The sequence below is a fragment of the Pristiophorus japonicus genome, chromosome 3 (assembly GCF_044704955.1).
Source record: "Pristiophorus japonicus isolate sPriJap1 chromosome 3, sPriJap1.hap1, whole genome shotgun sequence".
Lineage (NCBI taxonomy): Eukaryota > Metazoa > Chordata > Chondrichthyes > Pristiophoridae > Pristiophorus > Pristiophorus japonicus.
In genome coordinates this window covers 192,163,071-192,180,396 of record NC_091979.1, presented here as the reverse complement: position 1 = coordinate 192,180,396, position 17,326 = coordinate 192,163,071, and the positions used below count along the sequence as shown (strand labels likewise).

The window sequence follows — 17,326 nt, the reverse complement described above, 5'->3', positions numbered from 1 at the left end:
CTCTCTCCCTCCTTTTTTAAAAAGTGGGGTTACCTTGCCACATTCACACTGCTGTGAATGAAAGTCCAGAGACTCAGTCCTCTCCTAGTTTTTTGGTGGTGGGGGGGGGAGCTGAATGCAGAAATCTGGTTTAAATGCTAGTGTGTACATCTTGAGAGGGAACTTTATTTTTATTTTTCATCCGTATCCATTCAGTTGATGCCCCAGGGAGAATCCCCATTGCCTCCCTGGGGCACAGTTGAAGGCGAGCATGAGGAAGGGGTGGCTAATTTTCCTTCGACCAACTGACTTTGAAAACCCGCCCAATGAATCTCAAGACCGAAGGTGACTTTGTCAATGGAAATATCAAACAAATAAAAACTTTCGAGATTAAAAGGGAAACCAAAGGGCGTTGACACTTAACCGTTTCATTTTAAATGCTCCCTAAATTCTTGGAGCTGTTTCAGTGTTTAAAGAGACATTCTTAGCCACAATAATTCCCCCTTGCGATCCTTCCAGTCCTATCAAACCTGTGTTGAGGCTTGTTTGATGTGCCTCAGTTCGGTGTCAACAGGGGCTATCTGTGCTTAAGTTTCATAACATACCCATCCCATTCACTGTTCCAGTAATTGTACCATTTCCTGCAGGCACGCAAGCTTGCAATCAACTTTTTGCAAATCACTATGTTTGGGCAGGGCGTAAGGGGAAGGGAAATGCACGCCAATACTGCACCTTTAATTTGCAGAAAAAGTTTTGTTTTTTATTGTGATGACTGCAGTCTCTTTGTTTGTTGAGCGAGATCTGGAGAGCAAATTACAGTTAATACCAAGCACTTAGATGTCCCATAATTTTGGATTTTGTAAATTAGATGGATCTGTTTCTTCTCTCCTTTCCTTTCTCCTCTCTCTCCTATAACTTTTGTCTTTTATCTCTTTCCTCCCCCTCTTCTCCCTTCCCTCCCTCTCTCCTCCATCTTTCCTCCCTCTCACATTATAACAGTGTATAATAAACTGTGATAGGATAATCAGATAATCTGTTTCAGTGTTGTTGGTTGAGAGAATTAAATATTAGCCAAGACACCAGAGATAACTCTCCTGCTTTTCTTAGAAATACTACCGTGCGATCTTATGCATCCATCTGAGAGGGCTGGCGGGATCTTGGTTTAATATTTCATTCAAAAGACAGCACCTCCGGCAGTGCAGCACTTCTTCAGTACTGCACTGGAGTGTTAGCCTGGATATTATGCTGAAGTCTCTGGAGTGGGACTCAAACCTTCTGATTCACTGGTGAGAGTGCGACCCATTGAGCCATGGGTGATCGGAGCCAGAATCAAATCTGATATTAGCGAGCACATCTATATGACCCAGTACCATAGAAACATAGGAAATAGGTGCAGGAGTAGGCCATTCGGCCCTTCGAGCCTGCATCACTATTCAATAAAATCATGACTGATCATTCCCTCAATATCCCTTTCCTGCTTTCTCTCCATACCCCTTGATCCCCTTAGCTGTAAGGGCCATTCTAACTCCCTCTTGAATATATCCAATGAACTGGCATCAACAACTCTCTGCGGCAGGGAATTCCATAGGTTAACAACTCTCTGAGTGAAGAAGTTTCTCCTCATCTCAGTCCTAAATGGCCTACCCCTTATCCTAAAACTGTGTCCCCTGGTTCTGGACTTCCCTAGCATCGGAAACATTCTACCTGCATCTAACCTGTCCTGTCCCATCAGAATCTTATATGTTTCTATGAGATCCTCTCTCATCCTTCTAAACTCTAATGTATAAAGGCCCAGTTGATCCAGTCTCTCCTCATATGTCGGTCCTGCCATCCCAGGAATCAGTCTGGTGAACCTTCGCTGCACTCCCTCAATAGCAAGAACGTCCTTCCTCAGATTTGGAGACCAAAACTGAACACAATATTCCAGATGAGGCCTCACCAAGGCCCTGTACAATTGCAGTAAGACCTCCCTGCTCCTATACTCAAATCCCCTAGCTATGAAGGCCAACATACAATTTGCCTTCTTCACCACCTGCTGTACCTGCATGCCAACTTTCAACGACTGATGAACCATGACACCCAGGTCTCATTGCACCTCCCGTTTTCCTAATCTGCCGCCATTCAGGTAATATTCTGTCTTCGCGTTTTTGCCCCCAAAGTGGATAACCTCACATTTATCCACTTTATACTGCATCTGCCATGCATTTGCCCACTCACATAACTAGTCCAAGTCACCCTGCAGCCTCCTCACAGCTCACACCACCACCCAGTTTAGTATCATCTGCAAATTTGAAGATATCACACTCAATTCCTTTATCCAAATCATTGATGTATATTGTAAAGAGCTGGGGTCCCAGCACTGAGCCCTGTGGCACTCCACTAGTCACTGCCTGCCATTCTGAAAAGGACCCGTTTATCCCGACTCTCTGCTTCCTGTCTGCCAACCAGTTCTCTATCCACGTCAGTATATTACCCCCAATACCATGTGCTTTAATTTTGCACATCAATCTCTTGTGTGGGACCTTGTCAAAAGCCTTTTGAAAATCCAAATACACCACATCCACTGGTTCTCCCTTGTCCACTCTCGCAGTTACATCCTCAAAAAGTTCCAGAAGATTTGTCAAGCATGATTTCCCTTTCATAAATACATTCTGACTTGGACCGATCCTATCACTGCTTTCCAAATGCGCTGCTATTTCATTCTTAATAATTGATTCCAACATTTTCCCCACTACTGATATCAGGCTAACCGGTCGATTGTTACCCGCTTTCTCTCTCCCTCCCTTTTTAAAAAGTGGTGTTACATTAGGTACCCTCCAGTCCATAGGAACTGATCCCGAGTCGATAGACTGTTGGAAAATGATCACCAATGCATCCACTATTTCTAGGGCCACTTCCTTCAGTACTCTGGGATGCAGACAATCAGACCCCAGGGATTTATTGGCCCTCAATCCCATCAATTTCCCTAACAGAATTCCCCGCTTAATAAGGATATCCTTCAGTTCCTCCTTCTCACTCGGCCCTCAGTCCCCTAGTACTTCCGGAAGGTTATTTGTGTCTTCCTTCTTGAAGAAAGAACCAAAGTATTTGTTCAATTGGTCTGCCATTTCTTTGTTCCCCATTATAAATTCACCTGAATCCAACTGCAACGGACCTACGTTTGTCTTCACTAATCTTTTTCTCTTCACATATCTATAGAAGCTTTTGCAGTCAGTTTTTATGTTCCCGGCAAGCTTCTTATCGTATTCTATTTTTCCCCTCTTAATTAAAACCATCCCTAATACACTCCAGTAAATCCTCCTCCACTGTACTGCTACAAGTTTGGTTAGCCCAATCTATATGTAGATTAAAGTCACCCATGATAACTGCTGTACCTTTATTGCATGCATCCCTAATTTCTTGTTTGATGCTGTCCCTAACCTTATTACTACTGTTTGGTGGTCTGTACACAACTCCCACAAGCGTTTTCTGCCCTTTGGTATTCCGTAGCTCCACCCATACCGATTCCATATCATCCAAGCTAATGTCCTTTCTTACTATTGCATTAATTTCCTCTTAAAACCAGAAATGCCACCCCGCCTCCTTTTCCTTTCTGTCTACCCTTCCTAAATGTTGAATACCCCTGGATGTTGAGTTCCTAGCCTTAGTCACCCTGGAGCCATGTCTCCGTGATGCCAATTACATCATACCCGTTAACTGCTATCTGCGCAGTTAATTCGTCTACCTTATTCCGAATACCCCTCGCATTGAGGCACAGAGCCTTCAGGTTTGTCTTTGTAACATACTTTGCCCTTTTAGAATTTTGCTGTAATGTGGCCCTATTTGCTTTTTGCTTTTGGTTTCTCTGCCCTCCACTTTTACTTTTCTTCTTTCTATTTTTTGCTTCTGCCCATATTCTATTTCCCTCTGTCTCCCTGCATAGGTTCCCATCCCCCTGCCATATTAGTTTAACTTCTCCCCAACAACACTAGCAAACACTCCCCCTAGGACATTGGTTCCGGTCCTGCCCAGGTGCAGACCGTCCGGTTTGTACTGGTCCCACCTCCCCCAGAACCGGTTCCAATGTCTCAGGAATTTGAATCCCTCCCTTCCACACCACTGCTCAAGCCACGCATTCATCTAAGCTATCCTGCGATTCCTACTTTGACTAGCACGTGGCACTGGTAGTAATCCTGAGCTTACTACTTTTGAGGTCCTACTTTTTAATTTAGCTCGTAGCTCCCTAAATTCATCTCATAGGACCTCATCCCGTTTTTTACCTATATCATTGCTACCTATATGCACCACGACAACTGGCTGTTCACCCTCCCTTTTCAGAATGCCCTGCACCCACTCCAAGACATCCTTGACCCTTGCACCAGGGAGGCAACATACCATCCTGGAGTCTTGGTTGCGGCCGCAGAAACACCTATCTATTCCCCTTACAATCGAATCCCCCATCACTATTGCTCTCCCGCTCTTTTTCCTGCCCTCCTGTGCAGCAGAGCCACCCACGGTGCCATGAACTTGGCTGCTGCTGCCCTCCCCTGATGAGTCATCTCCCTCAACAGTACCCAAAGCGGTGTATCTGTTTTGCAGGGGGATGACTGCAGGGGACCCCTGCACTACCTTCCTTGTATTGCTCTTCCTGTTGGTCATCCATTCCCTATCTGGCTGCGTACCCTTTACCTGCGGTAAGACCAACTCACTAAACGTGCTATTCACGTCATTCTCAGCATCGTGGATGCTCGAGAGTTCATCCGCCCGCAGCTCCAGGGCCGCAATGCGGTCCGTCAGGAGCTGGAGGCAGATGCACTTCCCGCACACATAGTCATCAGGGACATCGGAAGCGTCCCTGACTTCCCACATAGCACAGGAGGAGCATAACACGTGTCTGAGCTGTCCTGCCATAAATTAACCCTTAAATTGGCAACAACAATGCTAAATGTTACTTACTGATATAGAAAAGAAAAAGAAAAACCCAGAAGCTCATCAGAGGAGTCCATGATGTGTTTAAAAATATATTTCTGTGGAAGACAATTGGTCTTTTTGCATTTCTTTTCCAGATCGGTGTGCCCCCCCTCCCCCCCCCCCCGCCCCACTCTCTCTCTCTCTCTCTCTCTCTCTCTCCAGGTCCAAGCCCTTTCCTAAAACTAACATTAGGAGCTGTAGCTGAATTTTAACTACAGGTACAAGCAAACTGTATTTTATTTGTTTAAGAGAAGAAAGTTTTTTTCGAAGAAGAACAGGGGAGTTCCCCCTGGTGTCCTGGCCAATATTTATCCGTCAACCAGCATCACTAAAGCAGATTATCTGGTCACTCTCACATTGCTGTTTGTGGGAGCTTGCTGTGCGCAAAGTGGCTGCTGCCTTTCCTACATTACAACACTGATGACACTCCTGAAGTAATTCATTGGGGTAAAGTGTTTTAGGACATGCTGAAGTCATGGAAGTCACCTCTAAATGTAAATCTTTCTTTAAAAAAAATAATGATTGATAAGCAGATTGCTGTATTTGGTGACATTTAATAATGCACATAAATGTGTTACGGGAACACTTTGAAGTGTGCGCTCGAGGCCCACGCGTGTGCGACACCCAGTTGGCAGTGGAAATGAACTGGGCATTACAGAGTGAAGTGGGTGCAGAGAGCTTTGTGTGTTATCTTTTTATAAACAGAATGTTTGCCACAGTGAGAGCTTAAAGACAGGGAGCTGGTTTGTCTGAAGGAAGGCGAGCACAGGGAGCAGTGGGTTAATAATGCAATGGGAGGGGCTTGGCTTTTGAAGTCTGAAGTGTAAAGGAGAAAGTTAATTCTAAGGAGGCGTGGAGGGCAAAGGGGAGGGGTATGAGCTGAGCGAAGAGGAGGACCTCTCAGAGATTTCGAGCCAGATTGGCTGCAAGTTTTAGCAAAGAATTCAGTCTGGGAACAGATGCAGAGACAAGAGAGAGGGGAAGGTATTCCTAATTGTCTTTGGGATCGCAGCCAGATCCATAGTAGCAGAGAAATTTTGCTGAGCTGATTCTGTGTGGAATTGACTGACTCGAACCCAGCTCCGTTTCAAACTCATTAACCTTGCCCAAGGAGCGTTGACTGCAGGGAGCCAATGAAGAGGAGACTGACATTGAAACATATCTAGCCCTACCTCCTCTGTTTTTTATTGGTACGAAGGGCATGTGTGTGTGTGTTCACTGTGGGGCATGTGAATATTAACACCGGGACTCTGAGCACATTCAGTATTGCGAGGTTTGTCTGACTGCTGGAATGAGTGCAACGGGCAAGCTGGTGGTGATTTGCCTCGTGTGGGTAGCTATCCCTGATGCTCGGTGCTGGTGGAATTGGTTTGGAGGTAAAGCGAAGAAGGTGACGACGTCTCTGGGCCCGACACTGCCTGCTCTCACGCTGCTGACAGTCACCTCCCCCTCCGCCGATCGGTACGGCACAGGAAGCGACCGTTCTGTCGAACCCGGAGTGGACAACTTTGGAACGGGTCAACCTACTGCTGAACCTCTCCAAACCACAGCTGAAACGCAGAAAGTGGGACTTCAGAAAGACTCTTGGAGCTTGTTGGGGGGAAACGGGGTGACGACCTCATCTCCTCTGGTAACCACCAATGCTACAACGACTACCTCGGACACCCCCAAGGCGGGAGCAGACGGGCAAGAGGAGAACATCGCTGGCGTTGGTGCTAAGATACTGGATGTGGCAGAAGGTGTTCAGAATTTGCTTCGGTCCTGGGACAGAAGACCAAATGCAACGGGCAAACCGGAGACGCCACTTGCAACAGCGACCTTGGGAAGGACAGCAGAAGATGATTCTTCAGCAACGAGTTCAACTCCAGACCAAATGAGGACTGTAGCTATAAAGGCGAGCACACCGTCAGAGTCTACTGCAGCCACCAGCAATGGGACAGTGAACGTGGTGACAACAGCTTCACCTGCAAGCCAGGCTTTCACTGCAGGAGAACCATCAACGTCCTCTTCCTCCTCCTCCTCCATCTCCACCTCCTCCTTCAATTCCACCTCCTCCTCTAGCTTATCCTCCATCTCATCCTCCTCCCACTCCTCTCCCTCATCCAACTCCTCCTCATCCATCATCTCCTCATCCTCCTGGTTTACCACAACAGTGGCTACTCAACGGCCAGAGTTGGTCAGCGATCCTATGGCTGCATCCTTCTCAAAGCGACCCTGTGGCTTTCGATGTGCAGGTAGCAACCTTAGGAAGGTCCCACCATCCGATAAACGGCAGCACATTAATTTGAGGAGAGGCGGGTTTGTCACGGGCGGGGCGTCCGGTTGGGGCACCTGGCCTGAGCAGCGGAAGGAGAATGGGGAAGTTACGAATGTCACCCTGGCAGGCAGAGAACCTTTATCGACTGGTCGCTCGCAGGCCTCGCAGACAGATGACCGAATGCATGAAGCCGCCCAACTGCAAATGGCGGGGACTTTGACTAATCAACTATCCCATGATGCTCTAGAACGTAGCCACAAAATGGCGGCCGGGAAGAGTGGGAACTCAAGTGATGGCCAATCACCTCTCAGCGTTTCGAGTGCCACTGATTTCTCTAAGCATGATGGGATAGTGCTGGATAATTTAAGCCGAACTAATAACCTGGTGTTTAATCAGAATGCGACTAATGGTGTGCTGGGTCTCTCTGCTGCTGTTGCTGTAGAAGCTAAACTAGATTTACTAACCCCTACTAAGGCTTCTGATCCAGGTTGGCAGGGTGGTGTTTCTCTGCGTCAGGGTAACTGGACTGTGCCTGGGTCCGGATCTCCTGGGCTCTCTGACTGCACTCCGCTGCCTCCTGCCTTGAATTTCTGCCGCAGACTGGGCTACGGGGGCATCCGGCTCCCGAACCACCTCAACCAGGCCAGCGTGGCAGAGATCGAGGACGCCATGCGTGGTTGGGGGGCGCTCCTGCCCTCCCGCTGCCACCGCGATCTGGAACCTTTCTTCTGTCTGCTGCTCGCGTCGAGGTGCGACTCCCCCACGCGCCTGCCGCCCTGCCGCGGGTACTGCGAGGCCGTACGGGATGACTGCTGGACCGAGTTAGCGGGCGGGGGTCTCCACCTACCCTGCCACCCTCTCCCTGACGAAGAGGAGGGGGATGGGTGCCTATCTCTCACTGTTAGCAGAGGTAAACTAACAAATACAAACAACCCCCCACCCTCCCTTCAGCCAATGCATAGGACTCTGAGGTGAGACACAAGGTACCGTCGTATCAGAAAAACGCTTTTAAGCGCGTGCTAAGGTGTTTTGAAAGTTGCACTCAACGATAGCTTTCATTTGTACAGTGCCTTTAATGTAGTAAAACATTCTCAGGGGCTCCACAAGAATGTTATTAAAGACATATTTGACACCTAGCCATATGAGATATTCGGACAGATAACCAAAAGCTTGGTCAAAGAGGTAGGTCTTAAGGAGTGTCTTGAAGGAGGAGAGAGAAGTAGAGAGGGGAGAGGTTTAGGGAGAGGCTCCACAACTTAGGGTCCAGGCAGCTGAAGGTACGACTACTAATGGTGGCTGAATAAAATTGGAGATTCGCAAGAGACCAGAATTGGAGGAGCACAGAGACCTCTGAGGGTTATAGGGCTGGAGGAGGTTACAGAGATAGGGAGGGAGTTAAACACAAGGATGAGAATTTTAAAATGGAGACAATGTCGGTCAGCGAGCACAGGGGTGATGGGTGGGTGTAAGTAAGCACTGTAATCGGGAATGATCTCAGACATGGAATGGAAAGTGCATTCTTCACTTATAGTCACTTGTGATTGCCCAGATCATGGCAGCAGTGGTGCCAGGTGGACCGGCTCAGTACCACCAAGACCCTCTCACGGCTTTCTAACTCTGAAGCGTTTAACTCAGTTTGAATGTCCTTCTGCACTTGAGCTGCCCCTGGTGGGTCGTGCCTGGACTGCACTTGCTGCAGCCAGTCGGAGCTGATCGCAAACTGGCGGCTCGAGAAAATATTACTGGGTTTAAGAAAAGTTTTGTTTATTGGTCAAATCTGAACATAATGCTTGTGTCTGTGTGTGTGTGTATGTGTCACTATGTTTATAGTCTTAAAGTTGATTGGTATAACAGAGTTCTCTTCTGAATTCCATTTCAATTTTAATTGATGCTGACAATTTGTTATTAAACTTGCTGAACGTGCTTGTTCAAACCAGTTCTTTAAAAAGTCAGGACCAGTGATACCGAACGAGCATATGTCCCGTTTGTTTATTAGTGAAGGCTATGTTGGAGGTGGGTGTGTGGGGGGTCGTGTGAGTGTGGGGTGGGTGTGTGTGTGTGTGGATGTGGGTGTGTGTGTGTGTGGGGGGGGGGAGGATGTGGTTATGTGTGTGTGTAGGGGTGTGTGTGTGTGGATGTGGGTGTGTGTGTGTATGGGGAGGGGTGTGTGTGTGTGTGTGTGTGTGTGTGGGGCGGGGAGTGTGTGTGGGGGGGGTGTGTGGGTGTGTGTGGGGGGGTTGGGGGGATGGGTGTGTGTGGGTGTGTGCGTGGGGGGGTGTGTGTGTGGGAGGGATGTGTATTTGGGGGGGGAGTGTGGGAGGGTGTGTGTGTGGGAGGGATGTGTATTTGGGGGGGGAGTGTGGGAGGGTGTGTGTAGGGGGGGATGTGGGGGGGGAAGTGTGGGTGTGTGTGTGTGGGGGGTGGATGTGCGGGGGGAGTGTGTGGGGTGGGGGGGGGGGGAGTGTGGGGTATGGGGGGGTAGGAGTGTCGGGGAGGGGGAGTGTGGGGGGAGGGGGAGTGTGGGGGGGAGGGGTGTGGGGGAGAGTGTGTGTGGGTGGGGGAGGGAGTGTGTGGGTGGGGGAGGGAGTGTGTGGGTGGGGGAGGGAGTGTGTGGGTGGGGGAGGGAGTGTGTGTGTGGGGGGAGGGAGTGTGTGTGTGGGGGGAGGGAGTGTGTGTGTGTGGGGGGAGGGAGTGTGTGTGTGTGGGGGGAGGGAGTGTGTGTGTGGGGAGGAGGGAGTTTGTGTGGGGGGGTAGGGGGAGAGTGTGGGGGGGGGAGGGAGTGTGTGTGTGGGGGGAGGGGGAGAACGTGGGGGGAGGGAGTGTGTGTGTGTGTGGGTAGGGGTGTGTGTGTAGGGATGTGGGTGTGTGGGTGGGTGTGTGTACGGTGTGTGCGCGCAGTGTGTGTAGAGGTGTGTGTATAGGCATGTGTGTGTGTGTGTAGGTGTGAGTGTGCAGGGGTGTGTATGTGGGGGGTGTGTTTGGGGGTGTGTGTGTGGGGGGGAGGTTGTAGGGGTATATGTGTGTAGGGGTGTGTGTGTGTGTGGGGGGGTAGTGTTTGGATGGGGTGTGGGGGGGTGTAGTGGTGTGTGTGTGGGGGGCAGTGGTGGGGATGTGTGTGTGGGGGGGTGGTGTAGAGGTGTGTGTGGGGGGATGTAGGGGTGTGTGTGGGGGGGGATGTAGGGGTGTGTGTGTGGGGGGGATGTAGGTGTGTGTGTGGGGGGATGTAGAGGTGTGTGTGGGGGGGTGTAGGGGTGTGTGCGTGTGGGGCTGTGTGTGTGTGGGACTGTGTGTGTATGGGGGGAGGTGAAGGGCAGTGTGTGTGTAGGGTGTGGGGGGGGGGTGTAGGGATGTGTGTGTGTAGGGTTGTGTGTGTGTGGGGGGGTTGTAGGGATGTGTAGGGGTGTGTGTGTCGGGGTGGGTGTGTGTATGTGTGTGTGTGGGGGGGGTTGTTGGGGGGGGGGCATGGGGATGTGTGTGTGTGTGGGGTTGTGAGTAGGGTTGTGTGTGTGTGTGTAGGGCTGTGTGGGGGGGTGTGTGTGGGCGAGTGTGTGTGGGGCTGTGTGTGTGGGGGATGTGTAGGGGGGTGTGTGCGCGGGGGGGTTGTAGGGATAGGGGTGTGTGTGTGGGGGGGGGTGTTTACGGGTGTGTGTGTGTGTGGGTGCGTGGGTGTGTAGGGGTGTGTGTGGGGAGGGTGTAGGGGTGTGTGTGTGGGGGGTGGTGTAGGCAGTGTGTGTGTAGGGGGTGTGTGTGGGTTGAGGGGGTTGTGGATGGGGGTGTGTAGGTGGGGGGGTGTAGGGCAGTGTGTGTAGGGGTGTGTTTGGGGGGAGGTGGGGTGTAGGGATGTGTAGAGGTGTGTGGGTGTGCATATGTGTCGGTGTGTGTGTGCAGTGTGTGTATAGGCATGTTTGTGTGTAGGGGTGTGTGTTTGTGTGTGTCTAGGTGTGTATGTGTGCGTGTAGGGGTTTATGCGTGTAATTGTATGTGTGTGTGTGTGTTTGTTGTGTGTGGCTGTGTGTGTGTGTAGGGGTGTGTGTGTGTGTAGGGGTGTGCACATGTATAGATGTGTGTGTGTATTTGTGTTGGGTTTTGTGTGTGTGTGTATGTCAGTGTGTATGTTTATGGGTGAATGTATGGGTGGGGGGTGTAGGTGTGTGTGTGTATGTACGGCTATGGGTGTGTGTGTGTAGGGGTGTATGTGTAGGGTTGTGTGTGTCGGGCTGTGTTTGGGGTGTGGGGTGTTTGTGTGTGTGTGTGTGTGTGTGTAGGGGTGTGTGTGGAAGGTGTGAGTGTGCAGGGGGGTGTAGGTGTGTGTTTGTGTAGGGGTGTGAGTGTTTAGTGGTGTGTGTGGGTGTGTGTTTGTGTTAAATGTTTGTATGTAGGGGTGTATGTGTGCATGTAGAGGTGTGTGTGTAAGGGTTTGTTTAGGATGTTTGTGTGTAGTATGTGTAGAGATGTGTGTATAGGCATGTGTGTGTGTGTGTGTAGGGGTTTATTTGTGTGTGTCGGGGTGTGTGTGTGTGTGTGTGTATGGATGTGTGTAGGTGTGTAGGGCTGTGTGTGTGTGTTGGATTTTATGTGTGTAGGGGTGTGCATGTGTGTGTGTAGGGGCGTGTGTGTGTTGGGGTGTAGGGCAGGGGTGTAGAGCTGGGTGTGTGTGTGGGTGTGTGTGTAGGGTTGTGTGTGGGGGTGTGTGGGTGTGTAGAGTTGTGTGTGGGTGTGTAGAGTTGTGTGTGTAGGGGTGTGTGTGTATAGGGCTGTGTTTGGGGTATGTGTGTAGAGGGCTGTGTAGGGGTATGTGTGTGTGTAGGAATGTGTGTGTGTTGGGGTGTGTGTATAGGAATGTGTGAGTGTGTGTTGGGGTCTGTGTGGGCATGTGTATGTGGGGGGAGTGCATGTAGGTGTGTGTGTAGGAGTGTATGTGGGGGGCGGGGTTGTACGGCGGTGTGTGTGTGTGGCTGTGTGTGTAGGGGTGTGTGTGTGCCTGTATTTTTGTGTATGGGGGTGTGTGTGTGTGTAGGAGTGTATATAGGGTGTGTGTGTGGTAGAGGTGTGTGTATAGGCATGTGTGTGTGTAGGGGTGTGTGTGATGGGGTGTATGTGTGTGTAGGGGTGTATATGTGTGTAGGGGTGTGTGCGTGTATGGATGTGTGTCTGTGTTGGGTTTTGTTTGTTTGTGATTGTGTGTAGCGGTGTGTGTGTGTGTAGTGGTGTGTGTATTGTGCCTGTGTTTGTGTGGTGGGGCTGTGTTTGGGTGAGTGTGTGCAGGGGTGTGTATGTGGAGGGGTGTGATTGTGTAGAGGTGTGTGTGTTTGTGTGTAAGGGTTTGTGTGTCGGGGTGTGTGTATGCATGTAGAGGTGTGTGTGTAAGGGTGTGTTTAGGATGTTTGTGTGTAGTGTATGTAGAGGTGTGTGTTTAGGCATGTGCGTGTGTGTAGTGGTTTATTTGTGCGTGTCGGGGTGTATGTGTGTGTATGGATGTGTGTAGGGCAGGGGTGTAGAGCTGTGTGTGAGTAAGGTGTGGGGCTGTGTGTAAGGTGCATGTGTGTAGGTGTGTGTATGTAGGAGTGTGTGGGTGTGTGTGTGTGTAGGGCTGTGTGGGGGGGGTGTGTAGGGGTGTGTGTGGGTGTGTAGAGTTTTGTGTGTAGGGGTGTGTGTGTGTGTAGGGCTGTGTTTGGGGGGGGTGTGTGTAGAGGTGTGTATGCGTGTGTAGGGGTGCGTGTGTAGGGGTATGTGTGTGGGTCTGTGTGTAGGGATGTGTGTAAGTGGGTGTGAGTGTGTAATGGTGTGTGAAGGGTTTGTGTGTAGGGGTGTGTGTGCACGTAGAGGTGTGTGTGTAAGGGTGTGTTTAGGATGTTTGTGTGTAGTGTGTGTAGAGGTGTGAGTATAGGCGTGTGTGTGTGTGTCTAGGGGTGTATTTGTGTGTGTCGGGCTGTATGTGTATGTTTAGGGATGTGTGTGTATATGGATGTGTGCAGGTGTGTGTGTAGGGTAGTGTGCGTGTGTTGGATTTTGTGTGTGTAGGGGTGTGCGTGTGTGTGTAGGGGTGTGCGTGTGTGTGTAGGGGTGTGTGGGGGTGTATGGGTGTGTGTGTGGGGTTGTAGGGGTGTGTGTAGGGTGGGGGAGTAGAGCTGTGTGTGTGTAAGGTGTGTGGGGCTGTAAGGTGTGTGTGTGTATGTGTGTGTGTGTTTGTAGGGGTGTGTGTGTGGGGGCGGTTAAGGGATGTGTGTGTGTGTATGTGTGTGTGTGTGTGTAGGGCTGTGTTTGGGGGATGTGTTGGGATGTGTATGTGTATGTAAGGGTGTGTGTGTAGGGGTGTGTGTAGGAGGTGTGAGTGTGTGTTGGGGTCTGTGTGGGCATGTGTATGTGGGGGGTGCGTGTAGGGGTGTGTGTGTGTGGGGCGGGGTTGTAGGGCTGTGTGTGTGTGTGTGTGTGTGGCTGTGTGTAGGGGTGTGTGTGCAGTGTGTGGTAGAGGTGTGTGTATAGGCATGTGTGTGTGATGGGGTGTATGTGTGTGTGTAAGAGTGTCTTTGTGTGTGGGGGTCTTTGTGTGTGTAGGGGTGTATATGTGTGTTAGGGTGTGTGCGTGTATGGATGTGTGTCTGTGTTGGGTTTTGTGAGTGTGTGCCTGTGTTTGTGTATGTGTGTGGAGGTGTGTGTGTGTAGTAGTGAGTGTGTGTGTGTAGGGCTGTGTGTGTGTGTTTAGGGCACAGTGTGTGTGTATGTGTGTGAGAGAGTATAAGAGAGTGTGTGTGTGTAGGGCTGTGTGTGTGTGTGTGTGTTTTTAGGGATGTGTGTAAGGGGATGTGTGTAGAGGTGTGCGAGTGTGTGTAGGGGTTTGATTGTGCGTAGGGCTGTGTGTGTAGGGAGGGGGTGTGGGGTGGGGATGTAGGGCTGTGTATGTGTAGTGTGTGTGTGTGCGTAGGAGGTTTGTGTGTGTGTGGAGGGGGGAGGGGGCGTGTGTGTAAGACTTTGTGTGTAGGGGTGTGTGTGTGCAGGGGTGTGTGTATGTATGTAGGGCAGTGTGTGTAGGGGCATGTGTGTGTAGCGCTGTCTGTGTAGGGGTGTGTGTAGGACTGCGTGTGTATGTGTATAGGGTGTATGTGTGTGTGTCTAGGGGTTTGTGTGTGTGTGCAGGGGTTTGTGTGTGTATGTGTGTAGGTTAGTGTGTGTAGGGGCATGTGTGTCATGCTGTGTGTGGGGGGTTGTGTGTGTAGGGCTGTCTGTGTAGGGGTGTGTGTGTCTGGCTGCGTGTGTATGTGTGTAGGGGTGTATGTGTAGGTTTGTGTGTGGATGTATGTGTGTGGGTGTGCGTGTAGGGGAATGTGTGTGTATGTAGGTGTGTGTAGAGGAGTGTGTGTGTGGGGGGGGGTGTAGTGGTGTGTGTGTAGGTGTGTTTTTGTGTAGGGGTGTGAGTGTGTAGTGGTGTGTTTGTAGGGTGTGTTTCTGTGTGTGTGTAGGGCTGTGTGTGTATGTAGTGGGGAGGAGGGGTGTAGGGGTATGTGCATGTGTGTAGAGGTGTGTGTGGGTGGGTGTTTGTGTGTAGGGGTGTGTGTGTAGAGGTGTGTGTGTAGGGGATTGTGTGTGTCAGGGTGTATGTGTGTGTACGGGTGTGTGTAGGACTGTGTGTGTGTATGTAGCAGTGTGTGTGTGTAGGGGTGTGTGTGTATGTGTGTGTGGGGGTAAAGGTGTGTGTCGGTCGAGTGGTGTGTATATGTAGGGATGTGTATCTGTAGGGGTGTGTGTAGTGTCTGTATAGGCGTGTGTGTAGGGGTGCGTGGTGGTGTGTGGGTTGAGGTGTTTGTGTGTGTATTTGTGTCGGGGTGTGTGTGTGCAGGAGTGTGCATGTACAGTGTGTGTGTCGGGTGTGTGTGTATTTGTGTAGGGGCGTGTGTGTAATGTGTGTAGGGGCGTGTGTGTAATGTGTGTAGGGCTGTGTGTGTGTGTGTGTGTAGGGTGTGTTTGTGTAGGGGTGTGTGTGGGGTTTGTGTGTGTGTGTGTGTAGGGGTATGTGTGTAGGTGTGTGTGGGGAGGTACGGCTGCATGTGTGTAGGGGTGTTGGTGTGTGTGTAGGGGTGTGTGTGTGTAGGGGTGTGTGTGCAGTGTGTGTAGAGGTGTGTGTGTATAAGGGTGTGTATGCAGTGTGTGTAGGGTGTTTGTATGTAGGCGTGTGTGTGAGTAGGGGTGTGTGTGTGTAGGGGTGTATGTGTGTATAGGGCTGTTTGTGTGTGTAGGGGTGTGGGTGTGTGTAGGGCTGCGTGTGTGTGTAGTGGTGTGCGTGTGTGTGTAGGGGTGTGAGTGTGTCGTGGTATGTGTGTGTAGGTGTGTGTGTAGGGCTGTATGTGTGTTTGTAATGGGGGTATTTGCATGTATGTAGGGGTATGTGTGTGTAGGGCTTTGTGTGGGAGTGTGTTTGTGTGTAAAGGTTTGTGTGTAGAGGTGTGTGTGCATGTAAAGGTATGTGTGTCAGGGTGTGTTTAGGATATTTGTGTGTAGGGGTGTGTGTATAGGTATTGTAGTGTGCAGGGGTTTATGTGTGTGTGTGTCGGGGTGTACGTGTGTAGGGGTGCGTGCATGTGTGTCTGTGTGTGTGTGTAGAAGGGTGTGTATGTTGCCTCCCTGGTGCAAGGGTCAAGGTTGTCTCGGAGCAGGTGCAGGACATTCTGAAAAGGGAGGGTGAACAGCCAGTTGTCGTGGTGCACATTGGTACCAACGATAACGGTAAAAAACGGGATGAGGTCCTACGAGACGAATTTAAGGAGCTAGGAGCTAAATTAAAAAGTAGGACCTCAAAAGTAGTAATCTCAGGGTTGCTACCAGTGCCACGTGCTAGTCAGAGTAGGAATTGCAGGATAGCTCAGATGAATACGTGGCTTGAGCAGTGGTGCAGCAGGGAGGGATTCAAATTCCTGGGGCATTAGAACCGGTTCTGGGAGAGATGGGACCAGTACAAACCGGACAGTCTGCACCTGGGCAGGACCGGAACCAATGTCCTAGGAGGAGTGTTTGTTAGTGCTGTTGGGGAGGAGTTAAACTAATATGGCAGGGGAATGGGAACCAATGCAGAGAGACAAAGGGAAACAAAATGGAGACAGAAGCAAAAGACAGAAAGGAGATGAGTAAAAGTGGAGGGCAGAGAAACTCAAGGCAAAAAACAAAAAGAGCCACTTTGCAGCAAAATTCTAAAGGGTCAAAATGTGTTAAGACAAGCCTGAAAGCTCTGTGCCTCAATGCGAGGAGTATTCGGAATAAGGTGGATGAATTAACTGTGCAGATAGCAGTTAACAGATACGATGTGTTTGGCATCACGGAGACATGGCTCCAGGGTGACCAAGGCTGGGAACTCAACATTCAGGGGTATTCAACATTTAGGAAGGATAGACAGAAAGGAAAAGGAGGCGGGGTGGCGTTGCTGGTTAAAGAGGAAATTAATGCAATTGTAAGGAAGGACATCAGCTTGGATGATGTGGAATCGGTATGGGTGGAGCTACGGAATACCAAAGGGCAGAAAACGCTAGTGGTCGTTGTGTACAGACCTCCAAACAGTAGTCGTGATGTTGGGGAGGGCATCAAACAGGAAATTAGGGGTGCATGCAATAAAGGTGCAGCAGTTATCATGGGTGACTTTAATATGCATATAGATTGGGCTAACCAAACTGGAAACAATACGGTGGTGGAGGATTTCCTAGAGTGCATAAGGGATGGTTTTCTAGACCAATATGTCGAGGAACCAACTAGGGGGAGGCCATCTTAGACTGGGTGTTATGCAATGAGAGAGAATTAATCAGCAATCTCGTTGTGCGGGGCCCCTTGGGGAAGAGTGACCATAATATGGTGGAATTCTACATTAGGATGGAGAATGAAACAGTTAATTCAGAGACCATGGTCCAGAACTTAAAGAAGGGTAACTTTAAAGGTATGAGGCGTGAATTGGCTAGGATAGATTGGCGAATGATACTTAAGGGGTTGACAGTGGATGGGCAATGGCAGACATTTAGAGACCGCATGGATGAACTACAACAGTTGTACATTCCTGTCTGGCGTAAAAATAAAAAAGGGAAGGTGGCTCAACCGTGGCTATCAAGGGAAATCAGGGATAGTATTAAAGCCAAGGAAGTGGCATACAAATTGGCCAGAAATAGC

The 17,326-nt window shown here is 50.1% G+C and overlaps 1 protein-coding gene across 4 annotated transcripts in view; it reads left to right on the top strand.

The window, feature by feature from the left end:
- The window catches only part of col18a1a (collagen type XVIII alpha 1 chain a), a 468,959-nt gene that overhangs the window by 234,406 nt on the left and 217,227 nt on the right, over nucleotides 1-17,326 (top strand). For 2 of the 4 annotated variants that reach the window (XM_070876136.1, XM_070876135.1), the window contains exon 1: nucleotides 5,902-7,163. The exons of the other annotated variants lie outside the window; for them this stretch is intronic. In XM_070876136.1, the coding sequence (XP_070732237.1) occupies nucleotides 6,221-7,163 (943 nt within the window). In that variant the 5' untranslated portion in view covers nucleotides 5,902-6,220. Of the gene's footprint in view, nucleotides 1-5,901; nucleotides 7,164-17,326 lie in introns of those variants that run through there. 4 annotated transcript variants of the gene reach the window in all.